This window comes from Typha angustifolia, chromosome 15 (assembly GCF_048772165.1).
Source record: "Typha angustifolia cultivar Huaian chromosome 15, ASM4877216v1, whole genome shotgun sequence".
Classification (NCBI taxonomy): Eukaryota; Viridiplantae; Streptophyta; class Magnoliopsida; order Poales; family Typhaceae; genus Typha; species Typha angustifolia.
In genome coordinates, this window is record NC_133253.1 from 5,960,853 (window position 1) to 5,974,237 (window position 13,385).

The window sequence follows — 13,385 nt, forward strand, 5'->3', positions numbered from 1 at the left end:
ATTGCTATAATATCAATAGATATAATCACACATTTGTCAGCTTTAGTTCTATACATTTTTTCATCATAAACTACTAAAACTAGGAAGGCCTGTGTGATTGAACTTTGAATTTCTGAAGTATAAGCAATACTTCCCTCCTAGAGGCTATTTTGATGCCCATAAGGTTGTCTTATATTATCGTATTAAATTATGTAGACAAAATGAAAAATAATGTGTGGGGTGAGAGAGGCTCGAACTCTCGACCTCAGGATTACTCAGTACGCTATGAGACCTACGCGCTAGCCAACTGCGCCACCACCCCATGATTTCTCTATCGAGAGATTTCCTGGAACATATTTTTTGATATAGATCATCCATTCACCAGAATTCCATGCCAAAAATAAGAACACTTATATATCGTTAGGTTCCTTTTTAAAAAAAAATGACTCTTTCTCCTCCAATAATAATTAGGAAAAAGAGAAAAAAAAAATTGAGTTGAATTGATAAATCCACCGTCATTTGCCAATTATTATTACAATCTCGAATATTAAGAATACCCAAATCACTATGCTTCTCTTCACAAAATAGTGCCCTAGCTATAGCTAAATAATGAAACTTGAAATTTTATTTAATTTTTTCTTTAGAAAAAAATAATTCAAATAGTCATTATGTATTAAGAAATTATACAATTATCAGTCATAAGCCAATGATATCATATGAGAAAGGATATCATCAACAATGATAAAGAAGCATAGGGGCTAACAAGTCACATAGTCTGAAGCTCAGTTCACACTATGAAAAAGCTTTGGTGAAATCTAATTTAATGATAAGACCATCTTCTTTATTGGTTGTGATCCCATTAATAAGCTCATGAGCTGATACAAAATATATTGTCGCATTAGATAACTTATTCCATATAGACAATATATTTTTCCCATTTTAGGATCACTTTTTGAAGGGTCCTACCAAGAATATTTGTTTAGGATTCCTATAAAGTATTGATTTTAGGCAAAAGGATCAAGATGGTATCTCAAATAATTATTGCAGGGATGACGATGAATGCTTTCACCAAGATTGAATTCATTCAGTGCACCACACAAGCCTAGAAAATGCCACGTATTAATTAACTAATATTTGAAACACGTGGTGTTTTATTGTACATAATGGAACCTCCTTTAAAAAAAAAAAAAAAAAAATTCTGTTTGATTATTATCATACACAAAAAGGGGAGCTAAAATGAAGTTAATGATCTAGAATTATGGATCTAGATTTTAGGATAAATGTAGGTAATAGGTTGTAACATAAATAGGATTAAGACTCATGGAAGTAATTTATAAGTTTCTTTTATGACAGCGATAAAAAGTATATAATATATAATAGACGGTAAGTATTGTACATATAATTACACATTAAAATCATATGATTAATTATATTTAGACTCTCAAACTAATATTACTAATTTTTTTACCTATACATTTTTCATACATAAGTTATCACGCGTAGCCATGTGATATATTTATTGTTATATTTAAAAAAAAATAGAATATTTTTATTTTATTAAAATACTTTTATTTTCTTATAAAATATAGGTGAGATATTTTTAATAATTCAAGGTGTGTTGAAAAAAACAAAAGGGTCAGCGAAAGCATGCAAAAAAATTATAATAGTTAAGTGCAATTATTCTAAAATTATATTATCTAACCGTTGACTATCTTCCACTCATGGATTTTTATTTCTAAGTTGTCAAACAAAATAAATTTTTTTTTAAATAAATAAAAAAAAAGGTAGACGCATTTGCTCTAATCCTTTTATCCAGACCCATTACCCGCCCAATTCCACTCATGGTTGTGAGTTGTGAATAAGATAACATGTGCCCCACTATTCTCACGTCATGCACCGCAAATTCCACTCATGGTTGTGAATAAGGTAATATGTGTGTGTCCCCAGTCCCCACTATTCTCACTCCACGACAGATATTATCACCGCATCATCGGGTGACACCGTGACCGTGAATCGTTGGATCGGACGATTCTAAGATATCGAATCGCCACGTCACCCGCCAAATATATAAATCTATTGCCGCCGTGGTCAACCAACATAATCACGTTTCGCTCTCGCGTTTCCCCCCTTCGGAAACTCCTCTCCCCGCAAAAACCCTAGAATTCCCACTTTGCCCCTCCCTCTCCTTTCCTCCCCCCACCCCCACCCTCCTCCTCCTCTCTCTCTCTCTCTCTCTCTCTCTCTCTCTCTCTCCCCCCGTCTCCTCTTCCTCCGCTCTTCGTAGAATTGAGTCGATTCCTTGAGCCGTGCGATATCGATCTCGCCTCGTCACTGGATATCCTCGCCGATCTCCTTGTCTCCCGGAAGTATCTTGTTCTCTAGCTGTATGTATCGTGCTCCTTCTCTTTAGATCTAGTTTTGGTAGTTGATCGACTAATTGGAATCTACTAGCTTCCTGAAATACGATATTTATCTTGATTTGCGCTGTTTTTTTTTTTTTTTCCCTTCTGGGTTTTGAACTAAAGTTTTGCTCATTATACTTACGTAGTTCGAAATTAGGATTTTGATGTTAGACTAATCCATCAAGCAAGTTGAGACTGTGACCGCGATTTGCGCTCTCTCGTCTCATTTTAAGGCCTAAAATTTTGATCTTTTTAATTGATTCATAAGATTCCTTGGACATAGGGTTCTGGAGGTGAGATCGTCGCGGGAATTGGGCATTGATTCAGGATATGGATTGAGTGGTGGAATGCATGAGTGAGGGATCAGTAAATCATGGGCAGCAGCGAGACAGAAAACCCAGCAAAGGCTCCGAAGACTTCTTCGGCTCGGGTATCTGATATTATCCTCCTAACCTATTCAGTAATTGTGTTCTTACTTGCACAAAATCTGAAAATATAGTTTCTTTTGGTGTACTTTCTTGCTCAGGAACAGCCGCCGAGCACTAATACCAGCTCAGCTGCTGCAGTCTACCCAGACTGGTCTAGCTTTCAGGTGTGTAAGATTTGTTTTTTTTTTTTTGGTCAACGCCAAAAGTGGGACAGTTCCTGTTTACTTGTTGAAATTGTTTGGTGCTTTTATGGAGCTTATTGCCTTGATATTTTGATTCCAATAGGCTTATTCACCAATTCCGCCACCTGGATTCTTTCACTCTCCCGTGGCGTCAAGTCCCCAGGCTCATCCTTACATGTGGGGTGCTCAGGTGCTATATATGTTTCCAATGGTTGTCTTGATTATTACGATATATAGACTATTATATCTCAAGTTTCATCTAGATGTGGAGTGGCAGTCTCAGTTGTTTCCTTGATATATGGAAAGAACCGCATATAGAGGATGTGAACCAGATAAACTTTCAGCCCCTAGTATGTTATAATAAGACATATTTATGGAGTGTATATCTGTTAGATGTCTGTGTTATCACAGCAGATTTTTGTTACAAAATTCTGTAAGAATTAAGTCAGGGTTGTTGAGTTAACTTCTTTAATAGGACTCAAGAGAAGAAAAGGAATATCAAGATTTTGTTGATTTGCAAAACACTTGGAGGTCACTGGCAGTATAAACATTTTCATTTAAATAATCACATTATGTAACTTTTTTCACTTATAATGGAATAATTTGATAGTAACATTTTGGAAGGAGAGATGGAACTACATATTCAGGACTTGACAGTTTGCATTACTGATGTGGTTGAGAGTCTTGAGACTTGAGAGTTTCATTAGTTCATTTTCTTGATATGGAGCAATCCTGAGATAGGAAGTTGAATTAGGTTCTCAACACTTGATTATTGGTAGCGAAAATGTTAGAATATGGTGTGTAATATTGCTTTTAGTTATATGTGTTTGATTTCCTTGCAGCATGTTATGCCGCCCTATGGGACGCCCCCAACATCGTTTGTCATGTATCCCTCTGGAGGGTTATATGCTCATCCAGCTATGCCTCCGGTATATTATTTTTCCTAAACATTTCTAGTCCCAATCTGTCATTCACATAGTAACATACACACGATGGGACCTCCTATTTTACTAATTATTATTGGACAGGGAACACATCCATTTAGTCCTTACGCTATGCCTTCTCCCAATGGAAACATTGATAACCCTGTAAGTATCACATTTTTTAACCTAATCATTGTGAATTTGGCATCTTACATTAAAAAATGTAGTATGATGAATAACATCTTCTAGGGAGCTGCGCCTGCTGGATTAGAAATGGATGGGAAGTCATCCGAAGGTAAGGAAAGAAGCCCCTTCAAAAGATCTAAAGGCAGTTTAGGCAGTCTGAATATGATTACAGGAAAGAACATCAATGAGCCAGGCAAAACATCTGGGGCATCAGCAAATGGGATCTTCTCCCAGAGGTATGTAGTGTGACATGACTATCTTGTTGAGGCTTCTTGCTTATCTTTGTGAAGTTTAAAATGTTGTTAATCAAATTGTGGTTTATGCAGTGGTGAGAGTGGAAGTGAAAGTTCAAGTGAAGGAAGTGATGCAAACTCTCAGAATGTGAGCACCTAAACAACTATTTCTATATATTTATCAATATAGCATACAGTAGGCATCTGAGATATTAGAGTGGTGAAGATCCATGAGCTAAGTTCTCGTAATCATGGAACACTTGTGGCCAAATATCGGATGCTGTAATGCTGTTTATCTTTATTTGTAAAACCTTCTAAGTCGAAGCTTTTCTAGAATGCTTTGAGGCCAATCTATGAGACAATGCAAAGATTCTTGTGTTGGATAAGCATCTTGTGACCTGTATTTGTGCCCTATATGAGACAGATACATTGTATCTTACTAGTAAAATAGTAAGAAGAAAATTCTTCGGTTTTTAACTCGCATTTAAACCTCAGGCTTTATATATGCACATACTAATAATCTTGATATCAAGTGCTTGCATGTATGATGTGTTATCTTCTTCAAAGTGTCAATATTGATCTTGTGAAAGTACTTGCTTGTTGTAGTTTCTTTTTTGAACATAGTACTTCTGAGTTTTCTCATATTCAGGAAACACATGAGGTTTCTGCCTCTCCTGATCTATATGAGTTTGAAAGCCTGAACTATGCCTTTCTAACAGTCTTTCAACATCAGGAGGTTACATGATTTCCTAGAAGTAAAACTGTAAAAGCACTCGCAAAAGCGATTTCTCACCTACTTTGGAGTTTGGCCATTTGATGATTGCTGCAAGTAGAAGGGCACTAAGCTTAATATTCCCTTAAAAAAGATTTAGATTACCTCTTTAGCTGGAGGGAAGCATGAAAATCATCTATGTAAATTATCTGATGTTATGGTAATATGGGGTTGGATTTTGAGTTTGAATCTGTGTCTAATTGCTGTAGTTTTAGAACTTGTGCTTTGTGTTGTTTAAAATTTAATTAAACACTGATGACTGAGCTTGGATTGTTGATTAGGAAATTGCATTAGTTTTCAGAATTTGTGCTTTGTGTTGGTAAATAAATACTGATGACTTTTGTTTCACAAATCTCACTTGTTTTCTGGTTCTCAAGGAAGATTTGTTAGTTAAAGTAGAGTATTTCTTTTGTTTAGTTTTGAACTGAAACAGTTGGATGCACATCTTCTTTGTTAATATGGTATGATTTATAATTTATACACAAATAATATGGTTATGCATGGAGAGTTATACATTACGAGTTATGGCTATATATTTCTTGATAAATCTTCTGGGATAGATTTAATGCTCTTCCTCCTTGATCCCAAGGTGGCAGGAGACTCGTGCATTGAACGTCTTTTGTTCGTCTTTACTAGCTATCTGTTTGACCAATTCATTTAGCTTTATCCCTTATAGGGGTGTCACTTGTTTGATAGAAATCTTGATAATGTGAATGGACAAACTGCAAGTCTGCAATATTAAGATTTTGTTGAATTATGTCTACTTGTGCTGAATATCTGAATAGGCTTTCCTTGCCACTTCTATTTTCTTTAGTGAGGGGAATGTTGCTCATCCCCTTCTTTTTTGAGCTTTCAGTGGAGGGCAATAGTAGTAAACTGATAATCAGCACACACACACACACACACACACACACACACACACACACACACACACACATATATTTGTATCTTTTGCTATCCTTTATAGCTTATTTTTAACAAATGGCTGTTGAATGTTGATATGTATTTGGATTGCACTTCTCATTAACTGTTGTTTGAGCTTGACATAACAAAGGTTGTGCCATAAATTAGGTCTAATGCTACTTCACTGGATGCTTGAACTGTTTCATTTTTTGATTTTGACAGGATTCACATCCAAAGACAAGTGTTGAACAAGAACCCTTTGATGGTATGCATATGCTATTCTTTTTGTAAGTTGGACAGCAATTTTTAGCTTTGATAAACTTGCCTGTCTTTTTATGCATGACTACAGGAAACTCTCAGAGTGGCAAACCAGCATGTGATTCCCAGAATGGTGTAATCAAGCCTTCACAGGGGATGTTGAATCAAACTATGCCCATGATGCCAATGCAAGCAACTGGTGCACTTGCTGGTCCTACTACAAACTTAAATATAGGCATGGACTATTGGACTGCTCCAAGCTCATCACCTGTTCCTCCAATACATGGCAAGATGCCTGCTGCTGCAGTTTCAGGAGCTGTTGTTCCAACAGATCATTGGATACAGGTTTTTTGTTAACTCCTTTTGGCGTCATAGAATAACAACTTCTTTTCGACTAATACAACGGCATAAAATGCAAACTTGAATTATTTCCTATCTGTTATCTTTTCCATTTGTTGGTAGTGATGTGAAACTTTTGATGGAAAACTTCCAATTGTTCTATTCTGTTTTCAATCTCTAGAACACGCTCTTCATAAAACTGAATAAAAAAAAATCTTCTCGGGAGCATCTGTTAAAGCAAACCTTTGCATATCCACTTAACTGTTTCACTGTAGAAATCTATGATTGAGAGTTGCATCTTTTGAACTGCAAACTGTAGTTTGCGTTGATAATATTTATTTGGAAAAAAAGAGAGCTCTGCAGTACTAATGCAGTAGTGCTTCTTGAGTGTCCGGATGCCCTAATACAGCTGATCAATATATATATATATATATATTATTTTGGGTTACATTCTCATTGGGCTTTTCTCTGTGAAGTCAAGTTGTAGCCATTCGTCCTTGTTAATTCTCTATGCCAGTGGAGATCAAGTAGTTCATTCTTTGAATTTCATGGTTCGATATCATGTGCAGTCATCAACTGGGATTGCCCTATCCATTTTTTTTATAGAAAGATTTTTTTAGGCCAGCTTCCGGAGCTTGAACTGTGAGGGGATTCGGTATTCCAGTGAAACGATTCACTGATGCCCTACCTCAAACTAGTTCTCATTTGCGGGCAGTGTCTCTTTCCTATGATTAAAATGAACCTTTCCTTTTCTGCCTGATAGAGTTCAAGTAGCTAGCCTCACTGACGAGATTGTTGGTAAACCCTATACTTTGCATTTAGAGATTATCCTGTCTGTGCAAAAGCTATGGTGAAGTTTCTATTGGAGGTTTTACTTTACTGGAAGCCATTTATGATGTTTGAATTGTTTAAAAAGCAAAAGCATTTCTTTTAGTTCTATATTGTGCATGAAATGAAAGAAAATTGATAGGTTTAATTGGAAGATACAATGTTTTGATGAGATTTGTGTTTAAGATCAATGAGACTACTGAAATCTGGTTCATACTTATTCTGATTGATGATTTAAAATCTGCCATCCATTATGAGTGTTTTTATTTACATGGAAGAGGTATGACTTGGTGTTCATGTATTTTTAATTATTAGAGATCTCTTCTGAGGGGGTCTATATTTAATTATGATGCTCATTTATACGTGTGTGCATATTTGTCTATGTGGTGGTATGTCTTTGTGAAATTATGAAAGATATATTTGTGTATGAATATAGTTCCTAGTTAACTTCACTCTGATCTAAAGCATTGTGAGACATATAGTCATCTTACAGTTTTCCTTTTAAGCTTTAATGTAACAGTAAACAATCACCCAACACAATAGAGATATTCTCAATCTTAGCCATCATATTCTCATTCTCCTCATTGATCTCCTTTATTTTTTTTAAGGTAATGAATTACTCCAGTCTTAGGTACTATTACTCCATCTAGATAATTCTTTCGTAGTTAAATGTTGATTTACTGAAATTGCATTGCATTGCCTAACGCCATATACTAGATTTATTTACTCAAGAACCTCCGTATTCTAAGTTTTTTCTCCATACTTCTAGCTTGGCGTTCGATCCTATTATAGATACTATGTAAGTGATTTGCATGTTTATTATCTGCTCTGACGACAAAGATTTTGATGGAACCACTGAGATTATGACCCTAAAAAAAGTAGTTGTGGGTTTAGATTTCCAAAGATCAAAATAATATCATCTTCCTTGATTGAGATGTGATAGATTTACATCTTTATAGAGCATGGAGTTTGAAGTTCATCAAGATTCAAGATAAGAAGTTAAAGTTCTTGGACTGATGTGATCTAAAGTGAATTGGCGAGGTATAATTTTCTAGGATCAAGGCAATCTTAATTTTTTAAGAAGCTGTTCAGATTGAATCAGTGTTCTGGTTGAGAGACATAGAAATATGTCCTAAGCTAGATATCGAGGTTTGCCTTGGACTATTGGCATACTTGTCATTGACATAATTCTCTTTTATTGATTTCTGAGAAAAAAGTTCATTGTGGAATAATGGATGAATGCATCACCTGAAATCCAATGTGATGTACTAGGTTACCTAGATTACTGAAGTGGAATGGATATTACCATATACACTATCTTAATATCTTTGTATAATCTGACAGCGATTGGAGCCTTCATTCTTTTTTCAACTAACATGTTTCAGGATGAAAGAGAACTCAAGAGGCAGAGAAGAAAGCAGTCCAACAGGGAATCTGCTCGTAGATCCAGGCTGCGTAAGCAGGTAGTATAGCATGCACATGCACTTGATGAACTTCTCTTAGATAATTACAGATCTCATATCACGATATACAAGAACAAGTTACTATGACTAATTCCTTGTCCAGGCTGAATGTGAAGAGCTTGGTCAACGTGCAGAATCATTAAAGGAGGAAAATGCTTCCCTAAGAGCAGAGATTAACCGCATTAGAAAGGAGTATGAGGTGCTTCTTTCTCAGAATACCTCTCTTAAGGTGATGAATCATATGGTGGTGCTTTAATTAATTTGTCTTATTTGGAATATTCTTGTGAATATGAACTGTTACTTTTACAGGAAAAACTAGGGGGCATCCAACGAAAAACAGATGATCCAAAACTTGACAGAAAAGAACAAAGTTCTGTTGACGATAATCGGAAAAAGCACTCAGATTCTGATGTGCAACCTGCTGAAGCAAATCAACCAGAGAGTGACCCCTAACATGCTGCCTGCTTCAGGCTATTTCCTGATCTATTAGCTGACTAGATAATTTGCACATCCAGGCATAGTATGACAGAAATTAAATGTCGTAATTTGTTATAGTTAATTGTTACTAGGTAGCTTTGATGTCAATACTGACCATCCTAGGCTGGTTCCTGTTTTAAAATTGTCTTGACGTATCTTTTAAGAGTCAAGCTCAAGCAGGACATATACGGTTGTAACCTTGTTCACCTAGTCTGTTAAACCATAAATAATTGCTTTCTCACTTACCTACTTGTCTGTCATAATGGTTTGATGATGTGGACACTTTATGAGAGACTATTAGTTATTAATGCAGAAACATTGGGGCTATATAGTTGAAAATGTTGATACAGTGTGCATGTTTTTATTTAATAAAGAACAACTGTACTTTCCTGATTATCCTATTTCATCAAAGACCTAAAATACAGAACTTTACTCTTTACCAAAACATTGATGTTTGAAGTATTAATTCTCTTCAGATATATAGTGCTGCTTAGTCTTTCTAAGCCAGTGATATCTGAATTACCTTGATGTCAATGGTGGTTCCTGGGGAGAAACAATTTATGTGCGTCATATACTATTCACTCTAATTTTCTAAGAGCTTTATACATTGTATCTAAATGCAATCGTGCTTTCTCTCTGCGGAGTTTGGCTGGAGACACTACAAAGAAGGAAACATGGACATCAAATCAGGTACCACAGTTGCCTCAACCAACATTCTTTTCTAAGAAAATGGGGTGCTACTGTGGTGGATACTGCATTTTGCAGGTAGATTTTACAGTGTCAGTAAGTCTGCTTATCATGTTTTTCTTCCCCTACTTTTACCTGCTTAAAAAATGGTCATCTAGAGGCTTGCGGAGATGAAATAATGAGCAAGTTATGGCTGGCTCGTGAAAGCTGGCTCATGAAATTTGTAACCTTAATACCTTACCCTGAAAACAGATGTACTCTTTTATTTGATTTGTATATAAGTTAACAGGTTGGATTGGCAGTATCTACTTTGGAGATTCCTTGGAAGAAATGAGTACAAGTGGACACAGGTATTCTCTTGAATATATTTTTCTCATATTTTCATATCACTTAGTGAAGATGTTATCTCTTAAATCTGAGATTTGATCATGCAGGGTTCCAATTATCATCCATAAAAGCTCTGCAGGAAGTTAGCTTTATCCATAATAGAAATAACATAGAAAGAATGATTTATGTGTTACAATCTGCATCTTTCTTAAAGCACATTCTGTTCAGTACCTGGAGAAGAAGCCTGCTAAATGTTTGGTTTACTGAATGAGAATACTAGGAAAGATTATTTTATTTTATTTTTTTCTTTCTATTTGCTAAATTGGAGATGGAAGAAGGTTGATCTAGTGGCCTGTCATCAGATTGTGCCGATGGTAGATTATGTAGGATCCATCATTCGATTAGTACTGATGGTAGATTATGTAGGATCCATCATTCGTTTATCTACTAAAGCGTCGATGGAAATTGAGCTGGGAACTGACACTGACTAGACTGCTTCAGGTGGAGATTCATGCTAAAATTGGCGCAGGTACCTTCGAGAATATCTTCAATAGCTGGTGTTCAGGCTGGTGATTAAACATTTTCCAGTAAGTACACTTTTTGCTCTGTTAGATATTCTAGTTATATTCTAGCAGATACATGTGAATTCAGGTACCAGGAGATGTTTCAGATTGTCAACCAGTAAAGCTGGAGGGGCCAAAGGCCCTGATGAAGATCCAAACTTGGTTATAGGAATGGCTGTCCTACATGGAGATGTTGCAAGCCATTGAAAAAGTAGAATTCTTTGAATACTTTGATAGAAATGCCAAAACTTGATTCTTGATGATGATAATGGTATTTGGCAGCATCTGGTTGCGGGCTATCAGGATTTTGTTCTCTTATTGATCAACATCCCAAAAGTGATATGGCCTGCCCGCAGCATCTCTGCATATGCTGCAGTGCATGATAATCCATTGGTTCTTCTACGGAGGCATGGCAATGGCACAGGCTGGCAGATTGACAGGACTGCAGTCAGGTAAGGAGCCATGTGTGATATTTTGTTTTTATGTTTAGTTCTTGCATGTATGCAGTTCAGTCTACATTAGATCATTCAATTGATGGAATGGTTTTTCACAAGTCTCTGGATCTCTGACGAGTATGTCATGGCTTAATTTTTTAAATAAGAGTGGATTTTGAGCTAAAGTTGCTAATGAATAGTATGTTGAGCAATTTGAGTTATTCTCTCATTCTAGTCCATAACTTCCTATGATCTGCTCATGTGCTAGTCTTGACTCTTGATTGCTTAATGCTTGTGTTTGATTTATACCTTGTTGCCTTAACCAAATTGGCGCCAACTGTCAATTTTTAAAATGAAATAGTTAGTTTTCTGAAGCATTCTTTATGGATTAAAATGTTGACATTGGAGAAGGTTAGGTGCACATGTTTCCTCACCATGTCAGGAAGAAATTTCCTTGCTTATCCCTTTCTTTTGTTGTCCTAATAAACTTGATCTTCTTAATTAGAGTGTCACGGTTGGTACGGATAGGGGCTTATAGATAAGGTATTGGCAAGTACATAGTTGCCAATATGGCTTATAGTACTCAGTCAGTGATGGGAACCCCAGTGGGTGCCTTCACTGCCTTGCCCATAAAGCAAGTTTCTAAGTTCATTAAGTTTTACATTGCTATTTCCTGAAAGTTAAATAACTAGCTACTCCAAAGGAATATGCATATATATGTATATGATTTTTAAGGAGAATGACAAAAAAATTAGCAATTAAAGAAATAAAAGGCAATAGACATAAGAAAGAACAGAGAGCAACAGGTACAGATTTAGTATATTCTGTTGATATAATGTCATGCATAAGACATAAAGGAAGACTGAACCACCTATGAAACAAGCCTTCCCAACGTATCTGCTTGCAGGTTAAGTGGCTACCCCTCATTTTCTAAAACCCTAGACAATGACTAGGTTATATTTGACCAGGTTTAGTGACTATATGTTTTCTTCTGCATATTGCTCCTGTTTTACTGATAAATAAAAGAATGAAACATTCTAATTTTAACTTGTGAGTTTTGTTGGTTATTTTCATGGTCCAATAGCTGGATGGTAATAGGTTCCTTGATTAGGTTCCTAGATTCTTAATTTAACATTTCATTTACTTAGTACAACAATTTTGAGGTTATTAATTCGTAAGCAAGTATTTGTAAGGTGATACTTTATGGCGGATGACTCTTCTTCGAAGTGGAAGAACTGGAACAGCTTCTTGGTCCAAGAGCTGGTCGTTATTTAGATTTGGCTTGACTGCCCATAACCAAAAGGAAGTAGTGAATTCTGAGATAACTGATTTTGAATACTCCTGACACTCAGAAGAAGATGAATGTTTTCCTTGAGATGAGAGACCATGGATCTCTTTGGAGTAGTACTTTTTGCCATCTATATTATGTTTTGAGGAATTTTGACTAGTATTTCCTAATTTTTGCAGCACTGCTGCTCATAATATACTTCCGATGGCATGATTATTACCACCTCTATCACAATTTCAATTTCTTTCTGGACATCCCTATGGGTAACCATAAAGATCTCTAGGTATAAATTCATTTGGAGGGTGAAGCCAGCTGGATATGCTTCACAAAATAGTAAGCCAGCTAAAGCTAGCATTTAGTTGCCTGCTGGTAGCTTAAGCTTGGTGAGGCAAATCTTACGACCAATATAATTTAGCCTGATGCAAGTATCATATCAAAGTACTGCATGCTATTATAAATTCCTGTGTTTACGTACTATCTTTATTCTGTGTGCAGAATTTTCTATTTCAACCCTAGGGTGAGCTAACTAAATGATTAAGTGTCGTCAAGTGGCACTCAGGTTCTTCAAGTCCATTTGGCCCAGTTGACGTGATGATCTTGAACTGGTCAAACTGTTGATGAACGCCTATGTAAGTTGCCAAGAAGTTGAACAAAGAAGAAGAAAGAAATTAAACAGGAAAAGGTTTCATCTACTTTTCTAATGGTTCAGGACA

General features: G+C 36.0%; 1 protein-coding gene and 1 non-coding gene across 3 annotated transcripts; one reads left to right on the forward strand and one right to left on the reverse strand.

Annotated features, from left to right (window-relative positions):
* Nucleotides 1-215: 215 nt before the first annotated feature.
* On the reverse strand, nt 216-301 carry TRNAM-CAU (transfer RNA methionine (anticodon CAU)). Its single transcript is given in 2 exon segments — nt 216-251; nt 264-301. It is a non-coding gene; the product is annotated as a tRNA-Met (tRNA).
* Nucleotides 302-2,187: 1,886 nt separating this feature from the next.
* On the forward strand, nt 2,188-9,700 carry LOC140777857 (bZIP transcription factor 1-B-like). Of its 2 annotated transcripts, XM_073122249.1 has the most exons (14): nt 2,188-2,363; nt 2,665-2,811; nt 2,908-2,973; nt 3,095-3,181; nt 3,834-3,920; nt 4,020-4,079; nt 4,164-4,209; nt 4,273-4,336; nt 4,427-4,481; nt 6,231-6,273; nt 6,358-6,611; nt 8,819-8,896; nt 9,000-9,125; nt 9,206-9,700. In XM_073122249.1, the coding sequence occupies exons 2-14, from the start codon at nt 2,755-2,757 to the stop codon at nt 9,347-9,349; spliced, it is 1,167 nt and encodes a 388-aa protein (XP_072978350.1). In that variant the 5' UTR covers nt 2,188-2,363; nt 2,665-2,754; the 3' UTR covers nt 9,350-9,700. The 2 variants fall into 2 exon arrangements, with proteins under 2 accessions (XP_072978350.1, XP_072978349.1); XM_073122248.1 differs by having other exon boundaries at nt 4,164-4,336.
* Nucleotides 9,701-13,385: the final 3,685 nt, after the last annotated feature.

Coding starts and splice junctions, on each gene's coding strand:
- LOC140777857 (XM_073122248.1), top strand. CDS start 2,755: ATGGGCAGCAGCGAGACAGAAAACCCAGCAAAGGCTCCGAAGACTTCT. Junction 2,812..2,907: donor CGAAGACTTCTTCGGCTCGG/GTATCTGATATT, acceptor TTTCTTGCTCAG/GAACAGCCGCCGAGCACTAA. Junction 3,182..3,833: donor CTTACATGTGGGGTGCTCAG/GTGCTATATATG, acceptor ATTTCCTTGCAG/CATGTTATGCCGCCCTATGG.